We start from the raw sequence: 19,396 nt of genomic DNA, 5'->3' as shown, positions 1-19,396 counted from the left end.
TAAATGCTTATTTTCGAAGCAAATACAACAAATGCTCTGAGGAAACCCCTCTTTTTAAATTGATGTTCTAGTTCCTTTAAATTTCATTATTAAGGCCTGATTCCATGTGGCTTTCACTCCAACAAACAAAACCAGGGTCTTAAAATTCAATTCCTCCACGTCTCTATTAAACAGTGGGTGAATGGGTGTGCCTCCAAATCTGTTTTGCAGTTGAATTGTGACTGTGTGAGTGCGAAGTTTGATGAGAACGATTAATGTTTCGTAGGTTTGTGTGGATAGGGATTAGGGACAGACCTACTTTCACTTTAAAATTTTGCCAAACTCATTGTGTATTTCGGTCATAGAAAGGAAAGCCTTGCGTGGCGTACTTATCCTCCCTGTTTTGTTTTGAATTTTGAGAATCGATTGTGAGTCCAAAACCAATTATTGGACTCAAATTTACATTCAATTTCGTGTTCAATAATCAGCTTTGGACTCACTATCGGTTCTCAATGTACTTAGGCTCCAGTCAATGTACTCAGTATCCTTTCATTTTAGATTGTTCCAACTGATCGTGGGGTGAATCCGATTGTTGGACTCCAATTTGGAGTCCAAACCAATTGTTTTGGATTTGAACAGATAGTGATAGTGAGTCCAAATTTGATTATCGGACTCAAATTTACATTCAATTGAGTCCAATAATCAGCTTAGGACTCACAATCGGTTCTCAATGTACTTAGGTTCTGTTCGTTTTAGATTATTGCAACCGATTATGGCCTTGGGCTCTGTTTGTTTTGGATTTTACCCCCAACAATAACCGATTGGAGTATAAAACTGATTATTAGACCTAAAATTAAGTATAACTTTTACTCCAATTAGCCGTCTTGGACTAAAATCTGTTTCCAAAATTTAAAACAAACAGGGCATAAATGAAAAATTATGAATCCAATAATCAGTTTTGGACTCACGACCGGTTCTCAAAATCCATAACAAAGAGAGCCTTAACCTCTCGTTCATATGTTAGGGTCCTTAGGGCCCTATTTTTTTTGGAATTTGATAATCAATGGTGAGCAAGACTGATTATTGGACTCAAATTTACCTTTAATTTTGAGTCCAATAATAAGTTTTGTACTAACAATCGGTTCTCAACATCCAAAATAAATAGGCCTAAATAATGAGCATGACGTGGCCCGTGTGGGGGCGTTGTGTGGCCAACGTGGCAGATAGGGACATATATCCATCTTTAATTGGCTAATAGTGGAAAAATTGATAGTTTAGACCTTCCAAGAAAACAACAGGCACTTTGTAGGAAGTAGGAACATGATTCATGCCAAAAAAAGAAAGAAGAAGAAGAAGGATTTGCTAGCGTTCATAGCAGAAGACATTTTGCCTCACATGCAACAGGCCATCCGCGAAGTGCCTTTTGCGATGGACGCTCCCTAAACAATATAATTTTAATGAATAGGATATCCGGATCTCAAACCTCATTTGAATTGGTTTAGAACCAGCCTTTTTTAATGGTTTGGTTAACAGCCATTAAACTTGGTTTTGGTTTTCATCTCATTGGGATATGTATCAGTAATCTTGATTGCTGATCTTGTAGAACATAACTAGATGACCAACATGGTTTTCATGAAGCTGGCATCACGTCCATGAGATAAAGTATTATAAAAATCAACGGTTTGGATTTTTCTAAAACCCCTAAACGATGCGTAATGAATCAACGGCATAAGATCATCCCATAAGTTTTTCTCAGATCATAACATTGACGAAAATATGTGTAAGGCCAATGGTTCCCACCTTGGCATTACCATCTTCTTTTGATGATTCCAATATACAAGTGATTTTATATCACTAATATGTTTGATTGTCTAAGTTGTAGATCATGATTGTATAAAGACAAGATTGTTTGGATTGAGGCCAAGAAGCCCTCATTGGACCACATTCGGAAGGCCAAGACATCGGAGATCCAAGACGCATGAAGACTTGAAGCATCGCAATTGAAGATCGAAGTCATTTTAGAATATAAAGATCCAATCCTAGTTTAGGTGTTTAGAGGCATAAATAAAGTAATCTCACACACCCTAAAATGTTTAAGAGATTGTCCTTGTGGTGTTCCAACACTTTGGAACCCTCATAACAATCCTAACTTGGTGTAGAGTTGGAAGCCCAAATGAATAAGAAACATGAATTGAAAATCTGCTGAAAATAGGCTTCTCGGAGCTTCGAGCTCGGAACTCCGAGAGATTCCTCGAAGCTCTGAGAAATGGTCGAGTAGCATTTTTTCAACTTCTGTTTGTATTCCCGGAACTCCGAGAAAATCTCTTGGAACTCTGAGGCCACTATGTCGGGAACAAAATTATGACTGTTGGGGATTTTGCCAGATTTACCACTATGCCCCTCAAACGGTAATATTTGGATTCTCTATATATATGGGTATTCTAAACTTCCCAATTATCAATCCTAACACTTTAAAAACCTATTCGAATATCCTAAAAGTGAATCAAGCTTGTTTATGCCTCTCATCATATAGAATTAGGATTTGGATCATAGGCTTCAATTTGTACATCTTCTACAAACCTTGTAAACCATTGTGAGGGATTTTTTGTTCTTTCTTTCTTTATCAAGACGATTGTATTTGGGCGAGTGTTCGGAAAAGCGGAGCCCACTCTCCGTGGTGAGGATTGCCACCAAGGTTAAAGCAATTGGAATTGTAATCGGCACCGATCTTCGCCGAAGTTAAGCAGATCAAATAGTGAAGCCATCAACGGGTTTGGTTGGTGGAGTGGAGTAGGCCTCGCGTTGGAGGACCGAACCACTTTAAATCTCGGGTGCACTCTCTCTTATCTCTTGCTTTATATTTGCATTGTACTTAGGATTTAACTTGTGTGCTTAATTTTCATCTTTGATCTCTTAATCTTCAAATTTGGGTTAGAGTTTTCAAAAGCTTAAAACTTGTTAGTAACCTAAATATTCCCTCCTCATGAGTTACCATTAGAGTAGTACTCGGGCTTACCCTTGGAATTTCAACATGTTTCTAAATTAATTAGGGAATATTTAGATGATTTCTAATTATTTGTTTTGGGCTAGCTAAAGATAAACTAAACCATTAATTAGGGTGTCATGATCCAAAGTAATTTTAGACCCCTTTTGATCGGACCATTGACACTCCTACGCATTACCCCTATATTACTGAATTACCGTAAATGCCCATAAAATTTTTGGCAATCTCAATCCTTCCCACGTATTAGGGGCATTTATTTTCAAAATGTCAGGGCCATCCTTGGAAAAATCCCAAGTAATATAGGGGTGCTTTCGTAATATCAATATGGGAGTGGATATACTGAAATACCGATCATGTATACATTGATGTTAATTAGGGAAAGTTTAGATGGTTTCTAATTATATGTTTTGGGCTAGCTAACTTTCAATAGGACTCTATGGTTAACAACAGTCCTATTCAATTTGGAAAACTAAACCTAAAGGGTTAGCGAGAGTCCTATACAAACTGGAAAACTAACACGGTTAGCAAGAGTCTGATTAAATTTGGAAACTAAAGCTTTAAATAAACGTGTTGCGACGCAGCAACTTTTGACCAAGAAAAGTTTAAAGTTTTCTCTATTAGCTGAAGAATACATCGTCGGATTCTTTTGACGATAACATTCTTTCAGATATTCTCTCACGACTACCAGCAAGACCTCAGGTCGATTCAAGTGCACAAACTCAAGGTGGTCTAAGTTAATATCTGAGCCTTATTTCATAGCCATGCAAGCCAAAAGATCCAACCAAAACTTCTTAGGATTCTTACACAGTACTTAATATCCCAGGTTTGGTAGCGTCGAGTACCTTCCTCTAGAATCTAACAAGATCCAAGGACTTCATATCCCGAGTTTGGATATCCCGAGTTTAGTAACGTGACTTCATATCCCGAGTTTGGTAGGGTCATGTACCTTCCTCCGACAAGATCAACGGCTCCGATGCTCCCGACACTACTCTCGAACTCCCTCCACCGTCTGATGATGGAGTCACGAACATCGCTTCTTGTCATGGGTTACTCCTCTGCGTCAAAAATCATGATGAACGATACTACTACGTGTGCAACCCCACAAAAAGGACTCGCCGGCAACTACCGAGACTATGCTCCAAGTTTGAGTACTTTGACACTCGGTTTGGATTAGCTGTTGATCTCCATCCTTCCCGAATATGTCACTATAAGGTGGTTTGTATCTTTCCGACGGGATCTGTCCCTGGTCAAGACATATTTAAATTTAAGATTTTTTCATCGGAGACTGGTTCATGGAGATTGTCCGATGAGACCTTGTCGTCCGATTGTCTATCCTAACCCGTTTGTCTACCAGGGCCCTGCATTGGCTTCGAAAGAAGCGCGCTCGGAGGATCGAGTTGCCTGAAAAGCATTGACCTATTTGTTGTACACCCAGTCATCGGACTCATGGTTAGCATCAATTGAAGGTTCTATAAATCTTGTTCATGTATCACCGTATGTAATTTCGATCTGGGTGCATGAGGATTACAAAAATATCCGATGGCAGTTGAAACAACAGTTCATGATAAGTGATCAGTACACTGGAGCCTTCTCACTTTTCTACAATGGCAAATGGATCGGGTGGGGATCTACGTCGACAGGATCTATGTCAGCAGGATCTGTGTCGGCAGATCGAATTGGCCGTGAATTCGATGTTTATAGCATGCATATCAAAGAAAATGTGTAACTACAAGCAAGCATATGATCACTGTTTGAAAAAAATAATTCCAAAACAATTCTCTACATGTATGCAGTGTCCCCATCGGACTATTAGAGTAAATCAGATTTGATGACATCTGACTGTTGGATCACTAGCCATCAAATGAGAGGAGAGGTAGTTAAGATAGATTTGGCAAATGGTTAAGATTAGGAAGCTCTTGATCTTATCTTCTTCTTATGCTTATCTGTAAGCACAAAATTGCTAGGAAATTTTGCGGAAAGGCATTTTTTGCATGAGAGAACAACCACCTCGGATGAATTAAATGAATAAGACAAAATCTGCTGAAATGTGAGCCTAGGTGGCTGTTCTCTCATGCAAAAGTCAGCCACGAATGCTTTTCCGCGAAATTCCCAAGCTAATCCTTTAAAAATGATAAGAATTTTAATAGCCCAAATAAATTTACATTTATAGGGTATCCGATCGGACTGACCTCATGAAATAAGATTTCCCAGAAATTCCGTAGCCATTATTCAGACAAGCATCATTTAGCTTAGCCAAGAAAAGCTAAGCCGTTTCTGGTCAACAGCAAATTCCAATTTTCCTATGGTTGGGTGCACCGTGCACACATGGCCCGTAGTACACACTTTGATTTTAGAAATGTAACTAGCACTTATGGCAATAGTAGAGTGATATAAATGGGGGATAAGCCTGACAATCTCCAACTAAGACACAATATAGTGAATATACCTTGATCTGCAAGTCCCGCAAGTAGTTTTTCTATATGCTTCTCATTTAGATCATATTCTCAAAATGTCTAGAATTTTATATCAACACGTCCCTTTAAAGTTTTGGGGACTATACTCAAGCCAATTCATTTCTAAAGACGTGACTAACACTGGCCAGACTCGGGTTGTGGTGAGAACTCCCACTGAAATTTGGGAGGGTTTCGGATGTTGTTATCCATCTAGCTACAGTCACATAAATCCAAAATGACTATAGTTCCGAAAAATGTCGCCAAATTCTTTTTCCACAGAGGCCGAACAGATGATGTAAAACTTTGTATCTCAACAACCCCCGGTCAAGAATACTCCGTCTCCGAGTCCAACGGGGGACACACTTTTGAAAAATTGTTAAAGAGGGTTGATAGCCCCCTTTTGAGAGTTTGATAGCCCCATTTAGAAGGTTGATAACCCAAACCCCCATTTCATCCCTCCCCCCTCCCCAGTTGGCAATTCTCGTATTTTGATGCCCCCCATTGGCACTTTTTCATTGGGTGCTCACACCATATTAAAACTCAAGAGAATGTACTCTGTTGAGTTGGGTGTCTTGAATTCAAACCCATTTAGGGTTCGAAATATTGTGTGCGACCCAGATTAGGCCCGTTTATTCGGTAATGTGTGGGCTTTGCAAACTATTTCCTGGGGTCCGGGGGCAAAGCCCCCGGCCGCTTGGCCCGGCCAGTTTTATGTGTTTTTCGGCCTGATAAGACTAACTTAAAGCCCGCTTTATATAAAGGGGCTTTTAGGGCTTATTTCGAGTGCAAGTCTTCTAAAAGAGGGTTGAGAGCTCTAAAGAAAGGGGAAAATGGTGTGCTAGGGTTTCTAGTGGGTTTGGTGAGAGAGAGACCGATCTTCTCTTGTAATCTCTAAATCTTATAGTGGATTTTCTCGTCGCCTCTGCCGTGGAGTAGGCTTTTGCCGAACCACGTAAATCTTTGTGTCTTTGTGTGATTGCTTGTGTTTATTCTTTTGTTTTACTTTGACATTGAAATCACATATTGCTATTTGGGGTTTTTAACAACATAATCTCTCATGGAGACTTTATATGGTGAATGGCCGTGCATGCGCACATGCAGCCCCAGAAAACAGTAGGGACCAACCCCAAAAAACAGTAGGGCCCACCAACTACTCTGAGCTGCAATAGCATGTACTCTTTCATGCATGAATCCCAACAATTCTAACCAACATATGTATAAATCATGCATCTTCACACAATAAAACAAAAGAATTCAACAATAAACAATTCTTGATGCAATAAAATCAGGATTAACAGACGTACAAAGTTCTAGGATACATGGTTTTCTCAAGAAAAGAACCCAACAACCAATCCTTCTTTTGTGCCATTTAATGCAGAGACATACTATTGGAACAGCATATGAAGATCACCATAGAGCATAATTCATTCCATATTACTCACCTTTTAAAAAAATTCATTCCAGATTTCTTGACCCAAATGCAATAAATTGTTTACATTTGATTCAAACAAAAAAGAAAACAAAAAGCTAGAAGGCATCACCATAGAAGCTAACAACTTAAACATGAAAATTGCTAACCAAGTGGCAGGAGTACTCCATTAAGGTATTAAGACTCTTCTAACAGCCTGTACTCTGCCTCAGTGACCTTATCAACTAGACAACAACTAAAGACGGCAAAGCAACAACAACCAAACTAAAAAAGTTCAGCAATGTGATTTAAGACATTGCGTAAAACACCTAGCTCAGCCAAAAGGAAAAATATAGGCACCTTTATGTTGGACTTGGGAATTGATAAATATACACCACCTCAAAAACAGGATTACCTATCTCAATGATCAGTATATTCTTCTCCCATCGCCCTTCCGTGATCACATCTTTGAACCCACCGCCACTCGGAATCATCGGCAGCACATGCTCTTGATGGGGCACAATGACGTCCAACAAGTAAGGTCCAGGAGTGTCCAACATCTTCTGGATTGCCCCCCTCAACTCAGCTCTCTTCGTCACACGGGCAGCAGGTATGTCACAAGCTTCTGCAAACTTCAACATATTCGGAAATATTTCATTATCCTTCTCTGGGTTTCCCAAATACGTATGCGCCCGATTTGCCTTATAGAACCTATCCTCGCATTGAACAACCATACCCAAATGCTGATTGTTCAAAATCATAATCTTAACAGGTAGGTTCTCTACTCTCACAGTTGCCAACTCTTGAACATTCATAATGAAGCTTCCATCACCATCAATGTCAACAACAGTAGTACCAGGGGAAGCAACGGCGGCGCCTATGGCGGCGGGAAGCCCAAAACCCATCGCACCCAAACCGCTAGAAGTCGCCCACTGGCGTGGTCCCTTAAACCCATACCACTGAGCAGCCCACATCTGGTGCTGCCCGACGCCGGTCGTTATGATTGCTTCGCCGTTTGTCAGCTCATCCAAAACCTTAATAGCTTCTTGAGGAGGAATTGCTTCCCCAAATGTCTTATAACTCAATGGGAACTTCTTCTTCTGATCCATGAGTTCTTCCCTCCAAGCCAAAAAATCAAGCTTTTGGGTAACTTCTATCCTCTCCTCCAACAACCCATTTATCCCTTCCAATGCCATCTTCACATCACCACAGACTGAAACATGGGGCTGCTTGTTCTTGCCAATCTCCGCCGGGTCAATATCTATATGAACAATCTTTGCCCGGCTGGCAAACGCTTCCAATTTACCAGTCACACGATCGTCAAAACGGACGCCAAAAGCAAGCAACAAATCCGAATGATCCACTGCGTAGTTCGCATAAACTGTCCCGTGCATTCCGAGCATTTTCAATGAGAGATCATCTGAACATGGATACGATCCAAGACCCATCAGAGTACTCGCGACCGGAATGCCAGTGAGCTCGACGAAACGCCTCAACTCAGAGCTTGAATTCAAAGACCCACCACCAACATACAAAACGGGTTTCTTCGATTCAGATACAAAGCGAAGGATCTGTTCAAGCTGAGATATTTGAGGGGGTTTAGGGAGACGGGAGATGTAGCCCTGGAGCTTCATGGGTCTGTTCCAATTGGGCACGGCAAGCTGCTGTTGGATGTCTTTTGGGACATCGATGAGAACGGGCCCAGGGCGGCCCGATCGGGCCAGGAAGAACGCTTCCCGGACAATTCGCGGGATATCTTCGATGTCTAAAACGAGGTAATTGTGCTTTGTGATGGAGCGGGTTACCTCAACGATGGGGGTTTCCTGGAAGGCGTCGGTGCCGATCATCCGGCGAGGAACCTGGTGTTGAATTTAAAAGAAAAGATATTAGAAAATAAAATAATAATTAGATTAAAACTCACCTTGAGGAGTAGAACACCTTGGCTAAATGGCGAGATCCAATGTGCAGATGGTAACAATGTTACATGCCAAAGCCAAGATGTGTGATCCTCCTTTTATAATTTAGGTGCATTCTAAATCTCTCCCATCAGACATCTAGGGCCATTTGGATACATGGATTTTATAATGTAGGATTGTAAAATCCTGAATTTTGCAAGCTAAAACCTTGCTTTTATAAACTAAAACCAGGAATTTATAAGCTAAAACCTTGATTTTGTAAGCTGAAACTTGGATTTTACAATCTTGGATAATAAATTCTAGGCTTTAGCTTAAAAAACTCAGGTTTTAGCTTGCAAAATTCAGGATTTTACAATCTTAGATTACAAAATCAAAGTATCCAAACATGAACAAAATCCCTCCTTTGGTGTTTTTTCTTCTTCTTCTTTTTGAAATGGTGTGGTGTTTATTCTTAATATCAAGATGAAGTCCTAAGTCCTGACCAAGTGGGATTGGATAAGAAGTTGAGATACTGTCAAGTTATCAACTAGCATTAGACAATTAAAAAAAAGGGAAAATTACATTTACACCCCCTCTAGTTTCTGACACATCCACTTCCACCCCTATAGTTTAAAACATGACAAATACACCCCTGTAGTTTCAATTTGTTTAAGGTAGGCCCCTCAGTTGAAGGTTCGTCCATAGATTGAAGGGTTAGGATGATCTGATGGAGCTGATTTTTTGGCACACCCTATCTATGTCAGGGTCCATCAAATGAACGCTTTGGATCATCCAAACAATGTGGGCCCACATTATTTGGATGATTTTTTGGTAGTGTTTGGATTCGGGTATGGACCCACATTATTTGGATGATCCAAAGCGTTCATTTGATGGGTCCTGACATAGATAGGGTGTGCCCAAAAAATCAGCTCCATCAGATCATCCTAACCCTTCAATATGTGGACGAACAGTCAACTGAGGGGGCCTACCTTATACAAATTGAAACTACAAGGGTGTATTTGTCACGTTTTAAACTATAGGGGTGGAAGTGGATATGTCAGAAACTAGAGGGGGGTGTAAATGTAATTTTCCCTTTAAAAAAAAGGAGATTTTAAAGGTCGCATGACTAACACCTGGTCAGTAATGGCGACGATGGGGACAGTAATGATATTGGCACTACTATGTTTTGATAACTGTACAAACTCATCTTGTCTTTTCATATTTAATTACCTTCTTAGAGCTTACTGGGAATTGTAATAACGTTTGACAGCTGGGTATATAATAAAAGACAAGATGATTTTGTGCAATTATCAAAACATAGTAGTGGTATATAATAAAAGACAAGATGATTTTGTGCAATTATCAAACCATAGGAGTGCACACTGCACACTACTATGTTTTGATAATTGCACAAAATCATCTTGTCATTTCGTATTTAAATACCTTCTTAGAGCTTTTTGGGAATTGTAACAACTTTTGACAGCTGGGTATATAATTAAACACAAAATGAGTCTGCAATTATCAAAACATCGTAGTGCCAATATCAGCGACCAAAAAAAGGAAGAGGTTTAACACCTGGCCGGTAATGGCAACGATGGGGATGCTATCAAGCATGGCATCTGCTAATCCACTGACGAGGTTGGTGGCGCCGGGGCCCGACGTGGCGATGCAAACGCCGGGCCGCCCGTTCACACGTGCGTAACCCTCTGCCGCAAAGATCTCCCCTTGTTCATGCCGGCACAGAATGTTTCGGATCGTATCGGATCGGGTTAAAGCTTGGTGGATTTCCATGGAGGCCCCACCTGGGTAGGCGAAAACCTCCGTAACGGACTCCCGTTCTAGAGCTTCCACGAGGATATCGGCTCCTTTTCTGGGTTCATCAGGGGCAAAACGGGAAATGAAAGTTTTGGGAAGAAAGGGGAGAATTATGGTGGTGGGTTTGGAGGAGTCTAAGACGGTGTTGGTTATGGAGAAGGAAGGAGGATGAGGGGCGGATTTTGGGTAATTTGGGGGGGTTGGGATGGGGATTTTGAAGGGGGGTCTTAGGGTTTTGTAAGAGGAGGGTATTGAGGGGGAGAAATTTGCAGTGAAAGCCATTGTAGAGGGAGGTTTGGAAATGAGGATTTTGTAAGGGAAGGAGGTACTTTATATAGGGGATGTTAGGAATTAGGAAACATAGGATGATTCAATGATTCTAATCCTTTGATTCGTAGATCTTTTGTTTTTTGCTTTTCCACTTTCTGAACCATCGATTTTAAACTAATTACAGCCAATCCTGTTTGTTTGAGATTATGACAATCGATGGTGAGCCCACGGACTGATTATAGGACTTAAATTACATAATTTGGAGTCCAAAAACCGGTTTGCCGGGGGGGGGGGGGGGGGGGGGGGGGGGGGCTCACTATAATGGAAGGGGTGGGTCCCCTCATTTTCCTCGAATGGTAAGGAAGCCTCCTCACAAGAAAATCCAATTTTGTAATAACTTAAGATTTTTGTAAACGACACATAGAGAGAGTCAGGAACTGATCTTTCCAGCTAGTGTGAGCCCCACAAGCGTGTTTTTTTGAATGAAAACAAAGGATCAGCCTTGAGTTCGTTCAAGTGGGGACAACCACCTATCGGATGATCCAGACCATTCAACCATCTCGAATGGGCAATCCATAAATAAGAAAAAGGACTAACGGTATAGTTTTTCTTGGTGGAACCCTAAATACTTCTTGACGGATCAACGGTCTACGGTCATCTGATCAAATTGTTCTCATCAGCATTTGGCCAAAATTAAATTAGAATTTAGATCAAAGGATCCGATCGCATACACAAAGCACAAGCGGGGCACAATAAGTGCCTTTTAGGAAGGAGCCTAACAATCCAATTATGCTCTTTCCTAATAGCAACCTTATAAAAGGCCCACATTTGCTATGTGCACATGTAACAAATTAACGCAGCGGATCAAACGGAAAATAATAGCGGCGGTGCGACCAGAAAACTTGCCCTAAAAAAGGAAGGAGAAGAATCTGCCCTACAAAAAGAAGGAGAAGAAGGAAAAGTACATGTAATCTACTACAGACTATTCTAATATAACCCTAAAAACATTACTCGTCCTAAACAAAACCAAGTAGGTCCATACGTTTGATAAAACTATAGTCCAAATGAAGTAAAATCGTAGACTATATAATCTTAGTGGCATTAAAATCATATTAATAATGTCCTATGTCATGACAATAAAGAGGAAGAGGTGAGATAATAAAAAGAGGGGGCGGATTTATCTCTGCGCTTATTTTAAAACACTTCCATGTTCCAACCATATGCACGAACAGAAATCCCAACACAAAAATCTATGTAAAGATTACGGAGTGTCACTATCAAACTCGTTTGAAACTTTTTCTTTGTGTTGACTGAAGGAAGCGTAAACATTTACGACACGTTTCTACGCGGGACTTAAAATGGTGGGACCCACTGTATTGTAAACCGTCATGGCATCATGGTTGGACTTGGTCTTGGACTTGCATGGGGCCCAACCCCAATCACATACATACATAGCATCATGATTCGATGATCCACATCGTTCATCTCATGGGCCCAACTTAAAGGGATATGGATCATTGTATATATCAAGAGATTGCCACAATTTTGGTTTGTTTGGATTTCCATGGGTCAAATAGGCACCATCGCTTGATGGCCCACAACTTTCATCAAATGGGCCCCAGGAAAAAATTTCAATTATTGAAAAAAAATCTTTAAAAAATAAGTTAATTAGATATTGAAAAAATCATTTCCATGAAAAAAAAATCATTTAAAAATTTTCCCAACATCCAACACTGCAAGCAATGCCCACTATGTAGAAAATCAAGGATCAAAGTAATAAAATTTTGATACCACTTCACTTGTTCACACAACAAATCACAGCAAGAAGCAAAAACCGCAAGTTTTGTACTTAGACTCACACTGACGTCTTTCTCTTCTCTGCCGTTCATGTTTTATTCGCCACTATTTATAAACAAAAACAAGTAGAAACTAACTCAAACTCTAAGTTTTAACCCCAAAATACATCCGGTTTAACTTTCAGTAGAACCCAAACCCAACTAAAACTCTTAACAACTACTAACCAATTAGAGTTTGCTAACTAGACAGATTAACCTATCACATCATAGTTTGACTAGGACTCAAATACCAAATACCAACTATTAAACAAAACTCCTAATCGAATAAAATTCCTAGATCTCCATGTGGAAAGATCTCCAGCATAATCCGCATCACAAAATCCCACAACTTCCCATTCACCACTTTTTTCATAGAAAATACCAAAATCCATCGTACCTTTTACATACCTCAGTATTTGACGAACTGCATCAAGATGTGGTTTCCTCACTTCTGCATGAATCAACTTGCGATACTGACTGATTGTGCTATATCGGGTCTAGTAAGAGTTAGATAAATATGACTGCCCACTAGCTGGCGATACATACTATGACTTTCAAGTTGTTCTCCTTCCTCTACTCGAAGCTTTGCATTAATCTCCATCGAAGTGGCAATTGGATTGCACTCGGCCGTCCCGAACTGCTTGAGTAGATCTACGACATATTTCCGCTGACTTATAAATATCTCTTTCTCTGTTCGATCCATCTCAAGATCAAGAAAGTGACTAAGCTCTCCTAGCTCTTTCATCTGAATGCGTGTTCCAAGATTGACTCGAATTCTTATGATCTCCTCCAAATCATAATTTTCCATAATTTTGTGTTCCACTATTCCATAATTTTCCGCCCCTCTTGATTCCTCTCATTTTTGGACCAAATGGTAGAATTGGAATAGGATGTTGATTCCATTTTCAATTTTGTGAACGTCAAAGAATAAAAACGATCCATAATAAATCCATGATAGCGGTAAAAGACCACACATATGTCTAGGTCAACGGGAACATCTTAATAATGCAAATTGTACCAAAAATGTGGGCCCACATTATTTGGATGATTTTTTGGTAGTGTTTGGATTCGGGTATGGGCCCACATTATTTGGATGATCCAAAACATTCATTTGATGGGTCCTGACATAGATAGGGTGTGCCCAAAAAATCAGCTCCATCGGATCATCCTAACCCTTCAATCTATGGACGAACCTTCAGCTGAGGGGGCAAACCTTAAACAAATTGAAACTACAGGGGTGTATTTGTCACGTTTTAAACTATAGGAGTGGAAGTGGATATGTCAGAAACTAGAGGGGGTGTAAATGTAATTATCCCTTCTGTTTAATTTGTGCACGATCGGATGGTTTTGCCCGGCGGTTTTTCCCAACATTTATAAACCTATGTCTATCTCCTAGTCATATTAGGAAACAAAAATAAAAGAAACCCACTTGAAGTTGGAAAACGGGGAAAACTCCCAACAACATCCACCATGGATTTTTTCAAGCCACCTAAAGATTTTTTGTTGATGTTGTTGTCTTTTGAAGTACAACCTCTGCACCATTGAATCATCATGTTCTAATTCTACCAGACTCAATCAACATGGCCAATAAACATGTGCACCTGCCAAACCCGTTGAGTCACCGAGTAAACCCTAGAGAGGGATCTCAATTTGTCCTCCCCATCGCAAGTATCATCACCTCCTCACCTTCGTCTGCAACATGGAAACTTGTCCTACGCCAACTACAAAATACACCCTATATAAGTACTTGCCATCCGCACATCATTTCCAACTATCCATTAAAGTCTTAAAAACACTTTAATCCGCACATCTAATGACAAAGATCAGTAATGATTGTTGAAGTATAAATCTATGATTAAATAGCTACATCCTATAGTAATCCTAGATTGAAATAATCTCTTCCAAGTGGTTAGATAAACTTCTCCTAGTATTTATCCACGGTTTTACCAACAAAAAAAAACTATTTAATAACTAACTAAAAACAATTAATGATAATCGTCGGTGATGATTGTTGAAGTGTAAATTATTAAATAACACTACTCTAACAGCTTAAGTTTTTGGAGTAAATGGTTGTTACACATAATATAGAACTAATTCCTCGTGGCAGAATTTGGGCTCTAAACCCAACAACTACTTGTTATTAAAAATCTACGTGTATGGCCAACTCAAAGAAAGGAGTGCTGGGAGTGTTGAATTGTAAATGATTAAATAACACCAACTCTAACAGCTTAAGCTTTTGGAGCAATTGGTTGTTTCACAATGATCTTGACAAGGGATTAGGCAACGACCCTATCATCCAACCTTTCCGAAGGCTGGTGGCTTGGGTTCTCCAAACAAGCACAATCAAAGAACGCAAGTGTCAGATACGAAACGAGAAAACCAACTTTGAAAATCAAAACATCGGGGCAAAGCTACTTTCATGGGAATGAGTAAAGGAAAAACACGAAAGTGTATTCTAGCGGTGCAATTTGGTTCATTGAGCTTCGGCTAAAAATGAATGTATTCTTTCCTTCTTTTGATTGGATTAGAGAGTTTAAGACGTGAGTATGCATTTGAATGTTTTAGAAAATTTGGAAGAACTGTAATGGTGAACTATAGGTTAATAATTGAGACATGTGACTTTCACCGTTTATTTATTTATTAGTGGAGATTTTAGTTGCTCTAATTAATTCTCTACTATTATGGATGGATTGATTGAGTTGCATGAATATTCCTTAATGATGCAATGCGTGCTGGCAAGGTTCTAGGCAGCAGGCACCCGTCGCACCTTTGGGTAGGGGGCGTGACACAAAATTCCCAAAAATCGGTCTGTGTTGCACCCTTAATGTATCCTTTGTATAACATGAATTTCTTTTTTCAACATTACTTTTATATTCTGACTGAAAAGTGATGTACAGCATGCTTAGATATTAAATCCGAGAAACTCTGAAAATCCCATATGGCGAACTAGTCAGGCAGGTATCACTGTATTTAGGACCACATCCATTTCTCTTACGGAACCTTAGCTTCCTATGCACCACAATTTCTTTGGGAATGATACTGTCTGTATACAGGACCACATCCAACAAGGAACTAAATCTCAGCTGTCGAGTACATTGGAAAGGAGGAGAATATTTATGCTCCATCGAATTCCCAGGTTGATTTTCAGTTTGGTGTTTGTCTAGCTAAGATGGAGAAAGGTACCAAACAGCATAAATGTTTCATATTGATTATTGAATTAAGCTAAGCCACTCGAAATTAGAGTTGTTTAACATAGTAAATTAAGCTAAGCTATCTAATATCCATAAAGATCATTCCGATAAAATCTGGTATGATGTCATTCAACCTAACGAGATTCGTATGTGTGTTGATTGCAAGCTCTAACTCCTCACAAGAATTACACGAAAAACAACAGAAATAGACACTCCTCTGTTTTTTAACCCAGAATTTATCTTGGAACCTTGGGCGGCACCTTAAATTTTATTAATAAAAAAAAAGTTACAAGAGAAGGGATATAACCTTACCTCTAACCCAACAAGATACAAAGAGAGGAAAGAAAAGACCCCTTAATCCCTTAACGAAGAGACAAAAAACAATAATTATTTCTTTCGAATGTAAGGAATACATAATTGGTCGGATCTAACAGCTCCTTTAGAGTTCTTGGGGAGAGTACTCCATTCCCAAAAAATTGCATTTGTGCTGGTGTCGCAAGCATGATTGGCCAAGCTACCCGCTACAAGATTACCTTCCCTATAAATGTGAGTGATAATAAAATCCATAGCCGATAAAATATCTCTTATTTCTTTTAGAATATAGTGAATGCGCCAAGGGAAACCGTAGCTTTAAGAACGACAACATTATTTCACATACCGGCAGAGTCTTTGCCGCAGTAGTAGAACAGCAATGTTATTTAACATGCCGGCACCGTCTTTCCAACTTGAGTCAGTTGAATACGGTAGTCCATCGGTTACTTCATACGGGTCCAATAATAGAACCTGATATGACTCTATGTATGTCATTTTCGACAGCAGCGATACCACTGGAAAGGACGTTTTTCACTTGACCCGTTTTAACTAATGATCGCCCCCGCGTTGATTAAGGTAGTCGATCCCTTACTAGTCTTCGCATTATTTTAATATAGGGGTTTTTGCAAAAGAAGTCTTGTACTTGGTACCCACTAATTTGTGACCAAAATACCCATGGTAAATTTTTTTAGCTCATAAAAGACCAAAATGCCCTTATAGGTGAAAATACAAAAATTGCATTATAGAAAGGAAAATGATTTCAGCACTCCACTTTTTTATAAGATGTGCGAAAGTATCTCATTGTTTAGTGTTTGGAGGGCTTGCAAAAGCTTTTTGAGAACTATAATATTCTCCTGACAGCTCTTTAAATACTACAAGACAAGATGTGTCGTGCATCTTATAAAAAGAGTGGAGTGCTGAAATCATTTCCCTGTATAAAAAAACCCAAAATACATGACAGTCAGTTATAGGTTTTGAATCAGGGGTCTCGGGATATCATTTTTATATATAGTAGCATTCTTGACGTATGCCATGCACAGGTGTAAAAAAGATGGGCTAGCCCCATCAAAACATGCCGTGTAAAATTGTTGGCCCCACCATATACATAGGCTTGCGTGGAGACCGTGGGACCTATTCCATAAAAACAAGAGACAAAATGGTGGCCCCACCCGATGCATGGGTTTGAGTTTAGTTGGTGGGTCCCACAATATTATCACGCAGGCATTTTGGTCTTTTCACAGGTAATTTTCATGGATGTTTTGATTTTTACGAGTAAAAACAAAATCTACTATGGGCATTTTGGTCACAAATTGATGGCATGACCTGATTTGCAAAGTTCACTTGAACGTATGACTTTATTTGCAAATTGTCCAACTACAAGACTAATTTTTTTGCAAATAAAGCAAAGTAGAGGACTTCTTTTGCAAAAATCTCTTTAATAGGTGACCCGTCCGGTCAGTCATTTGATCCTAACTTTAAATAACTTGAACCCAATCTACTTTTTTGTTATCATTTACACCATTTAAGAAGTACAACACAAAATCTGAGGAGTTGTACTCTCTTTCACAAAATTCGAGGAGGCTATCTGATTGTGTCAGGAAAGGCAAAATAGTCTTTTGGGGTCCAAAACTACGCGGAGTTGTAGTCTCTTTCACAAAATTCGAGGAGGCTATCTGATTGTGTCACGAAAGGCAAAATAGTCTTTTGGGGTCCAAAACTACGCGCACAACGTAGTTGTTTGCAATAGTTGAACACATTCCGTACTTTTCTCCACCCTTACTACCAACACTGCAAGAAAGTTGACCTTCATGAGGTAATCGAGAGTACCACCGAAAAGGGGACCTAACAAATTGATTATGTCTACATCCTCACAAGTGACATGAGCAATCCCTTTAAGTTCAGGAAAATCAACAAAACCTTCAATTTTTTGCACACATGGCACATTTTCATTGCAGGTCCCCCACTCGATGGTACTCTCGGTCTCCGTATCATTTCCCATTATAATTATAACTCCTCGTGCCTAAAGAAGAAATTGAAAAGAACATATATCCAATTCTATATCTAGAGGAGAAATTATATGGTGTAAGGGCTTACAATAATAAGGCCTTTGTACGGTGGAAGTCCCATCCTTGATATGTGATCCAACAGCAGCTCCTCAAAAAATGAGCTGCTGTTGGATCAAATATCCAGGGCGGTACCCCTACCGTATTGTTGTAAGCCCTCACACCATATAAAATCTCCTATATCTAATCAGTATTTTTGAAAAGCACAGTACGGCCAACACGATGATCCAAACCGTCCATTTGTTGGGCCACAAGGTAACTAGGTTGTGCCCCAAAAATCATTTCCATAGGATGGTCCTAACCCTCCGATCTATAGGGGGCTGCACATTATGGATACTATAACAGATTTGATGATGGCACTACTCACTTTGTTTTAGACTTTTCTAACTGGATGTTGATGACATCGTGAGTAATGTAATGAACATGGAAAGTAACTATAAAGTTCAAGACAATGTGAATAGTGCCATTAGCAAAATATGGCAGTACGGATATCAGTAGAATTGCTTGTGCAACTCACATAGGAGACTTAACAACAAGGAAAGATTTTAAGCATCTTTTTCTTAGGGGTTAAGGTTTGTAACAGTGGTAATTGTGAGAGTAAACGAGAATGCATCTTCAAAAAACAGTCCGTTATATAGAATACAAAAAATCTAAGAAGGGAATATTGTATGAAATTAATACAAGATTTGACACACTTTTCTTTCTTTTCTTTGATAATGGTAACTTTAAGACTCAGAGACGCTTTAAAAATCAAAATGATGCACTTCCTGAAATTTTTTCTTGACAAGGTGGCATGGGCCCACTCTTTCTTGTAGAATGTCTTATGAGAGGAGGCTTATCATCAAAGGAAAGATTTTAAGCGTCTTCTTCTTCTTAGGGGCTAAGGTTTGTAACAGTAGTATATGTGAGTGAACAAGGTGATATGGGTGTGGACAAGTTTTTTTGTTTTTACTAAGCCATTAAAAAACCAGTCTCAGATAACAGTTCTTAAATATACGACTTTGGGAGTATGAATTGAAATATTTCATACCAGCTCCTAATCCTAGTAACGTCCTAAGAGCCAAATCATGCATATGGTGTTTAAATTTTTACTTAAAATTCAGGATTCTGGCATGGCTATGACACTCATTTTGAGGTGTTTAAGTCAGAGAGGAGGCTGATGCTGTGCAAT

At 39.5% G+C, this 19,396-nt stretch overlaps 1 protein-coding gene across 1 annotated transcript; it reads right to left on the bottom strand.

Annotated features, from left to right (window-relative positions):
- Nucleotides 1-6,851: 6,851 nt before the first annotated feature.
- Nucleotides 6,852-10,971, bottom strand: LOC143886687 (acetolactate synthase 3, chloroplastic-like). Its single transcript, XM_077390753.1, has 2 exons — nt 10,315-10,971; nt 6,852-8,703 (listed from the first exon to the last, which is right to left on the bottom strand). The coding sequence occupies exons 1-2, from the start codon at nt 10,834-10,836 to the stop codon at nt 7,207-7,209; spliced, it is 2,019 nt and encodes a 672-aa protein (XP_077246868.1). The 5' UTR covers nt 10,837-10,971; the 3' UTR covers nt 6,852-7,206.
- Nucleotides 10,972-19,396: the final 8,425 nt, after the last annotated feature.

Source organism: Tasmannia lanceolata, unplaced genomic scaffold (genome assembly GCF_043159265.1).
Source record: "Tasmannia lanceolata isolate RefF3 unplaced genomic scaffold, GAP_Taslan_0.1 ptg000011l, whole genome shotgun sequence".
NCBI classification, from domain to species: domain Eukaryota; kingdom Viridiplantae; phylum Streptophyta; class Magnoliopsida; order Canellales; family Winteraceae; genus Tasmannia; species Tasmannia lanceolata.
The sequence above is the reverse complement of the archived record's forward strand: the minus strand, read 5'-3'. Positions and strand labels throughout refer to the sequence as shown.

Coding starts and splice junctions, on each gene's coding strand:
- LOC143886687 (XM_077390753.1), bottom strand. CDS start 10,836: ATGGCTTTCACTGCAAATTTCTCCCCCTCAATACCCTCCTCTTACAAA. Junction 8,704..10,314: donor TCGTTGCCATTACCGGCCAG/GTGTTAAACCTC, acceptor ATTCAACACCAG/GTTCCTCGCCGGATGATCGG.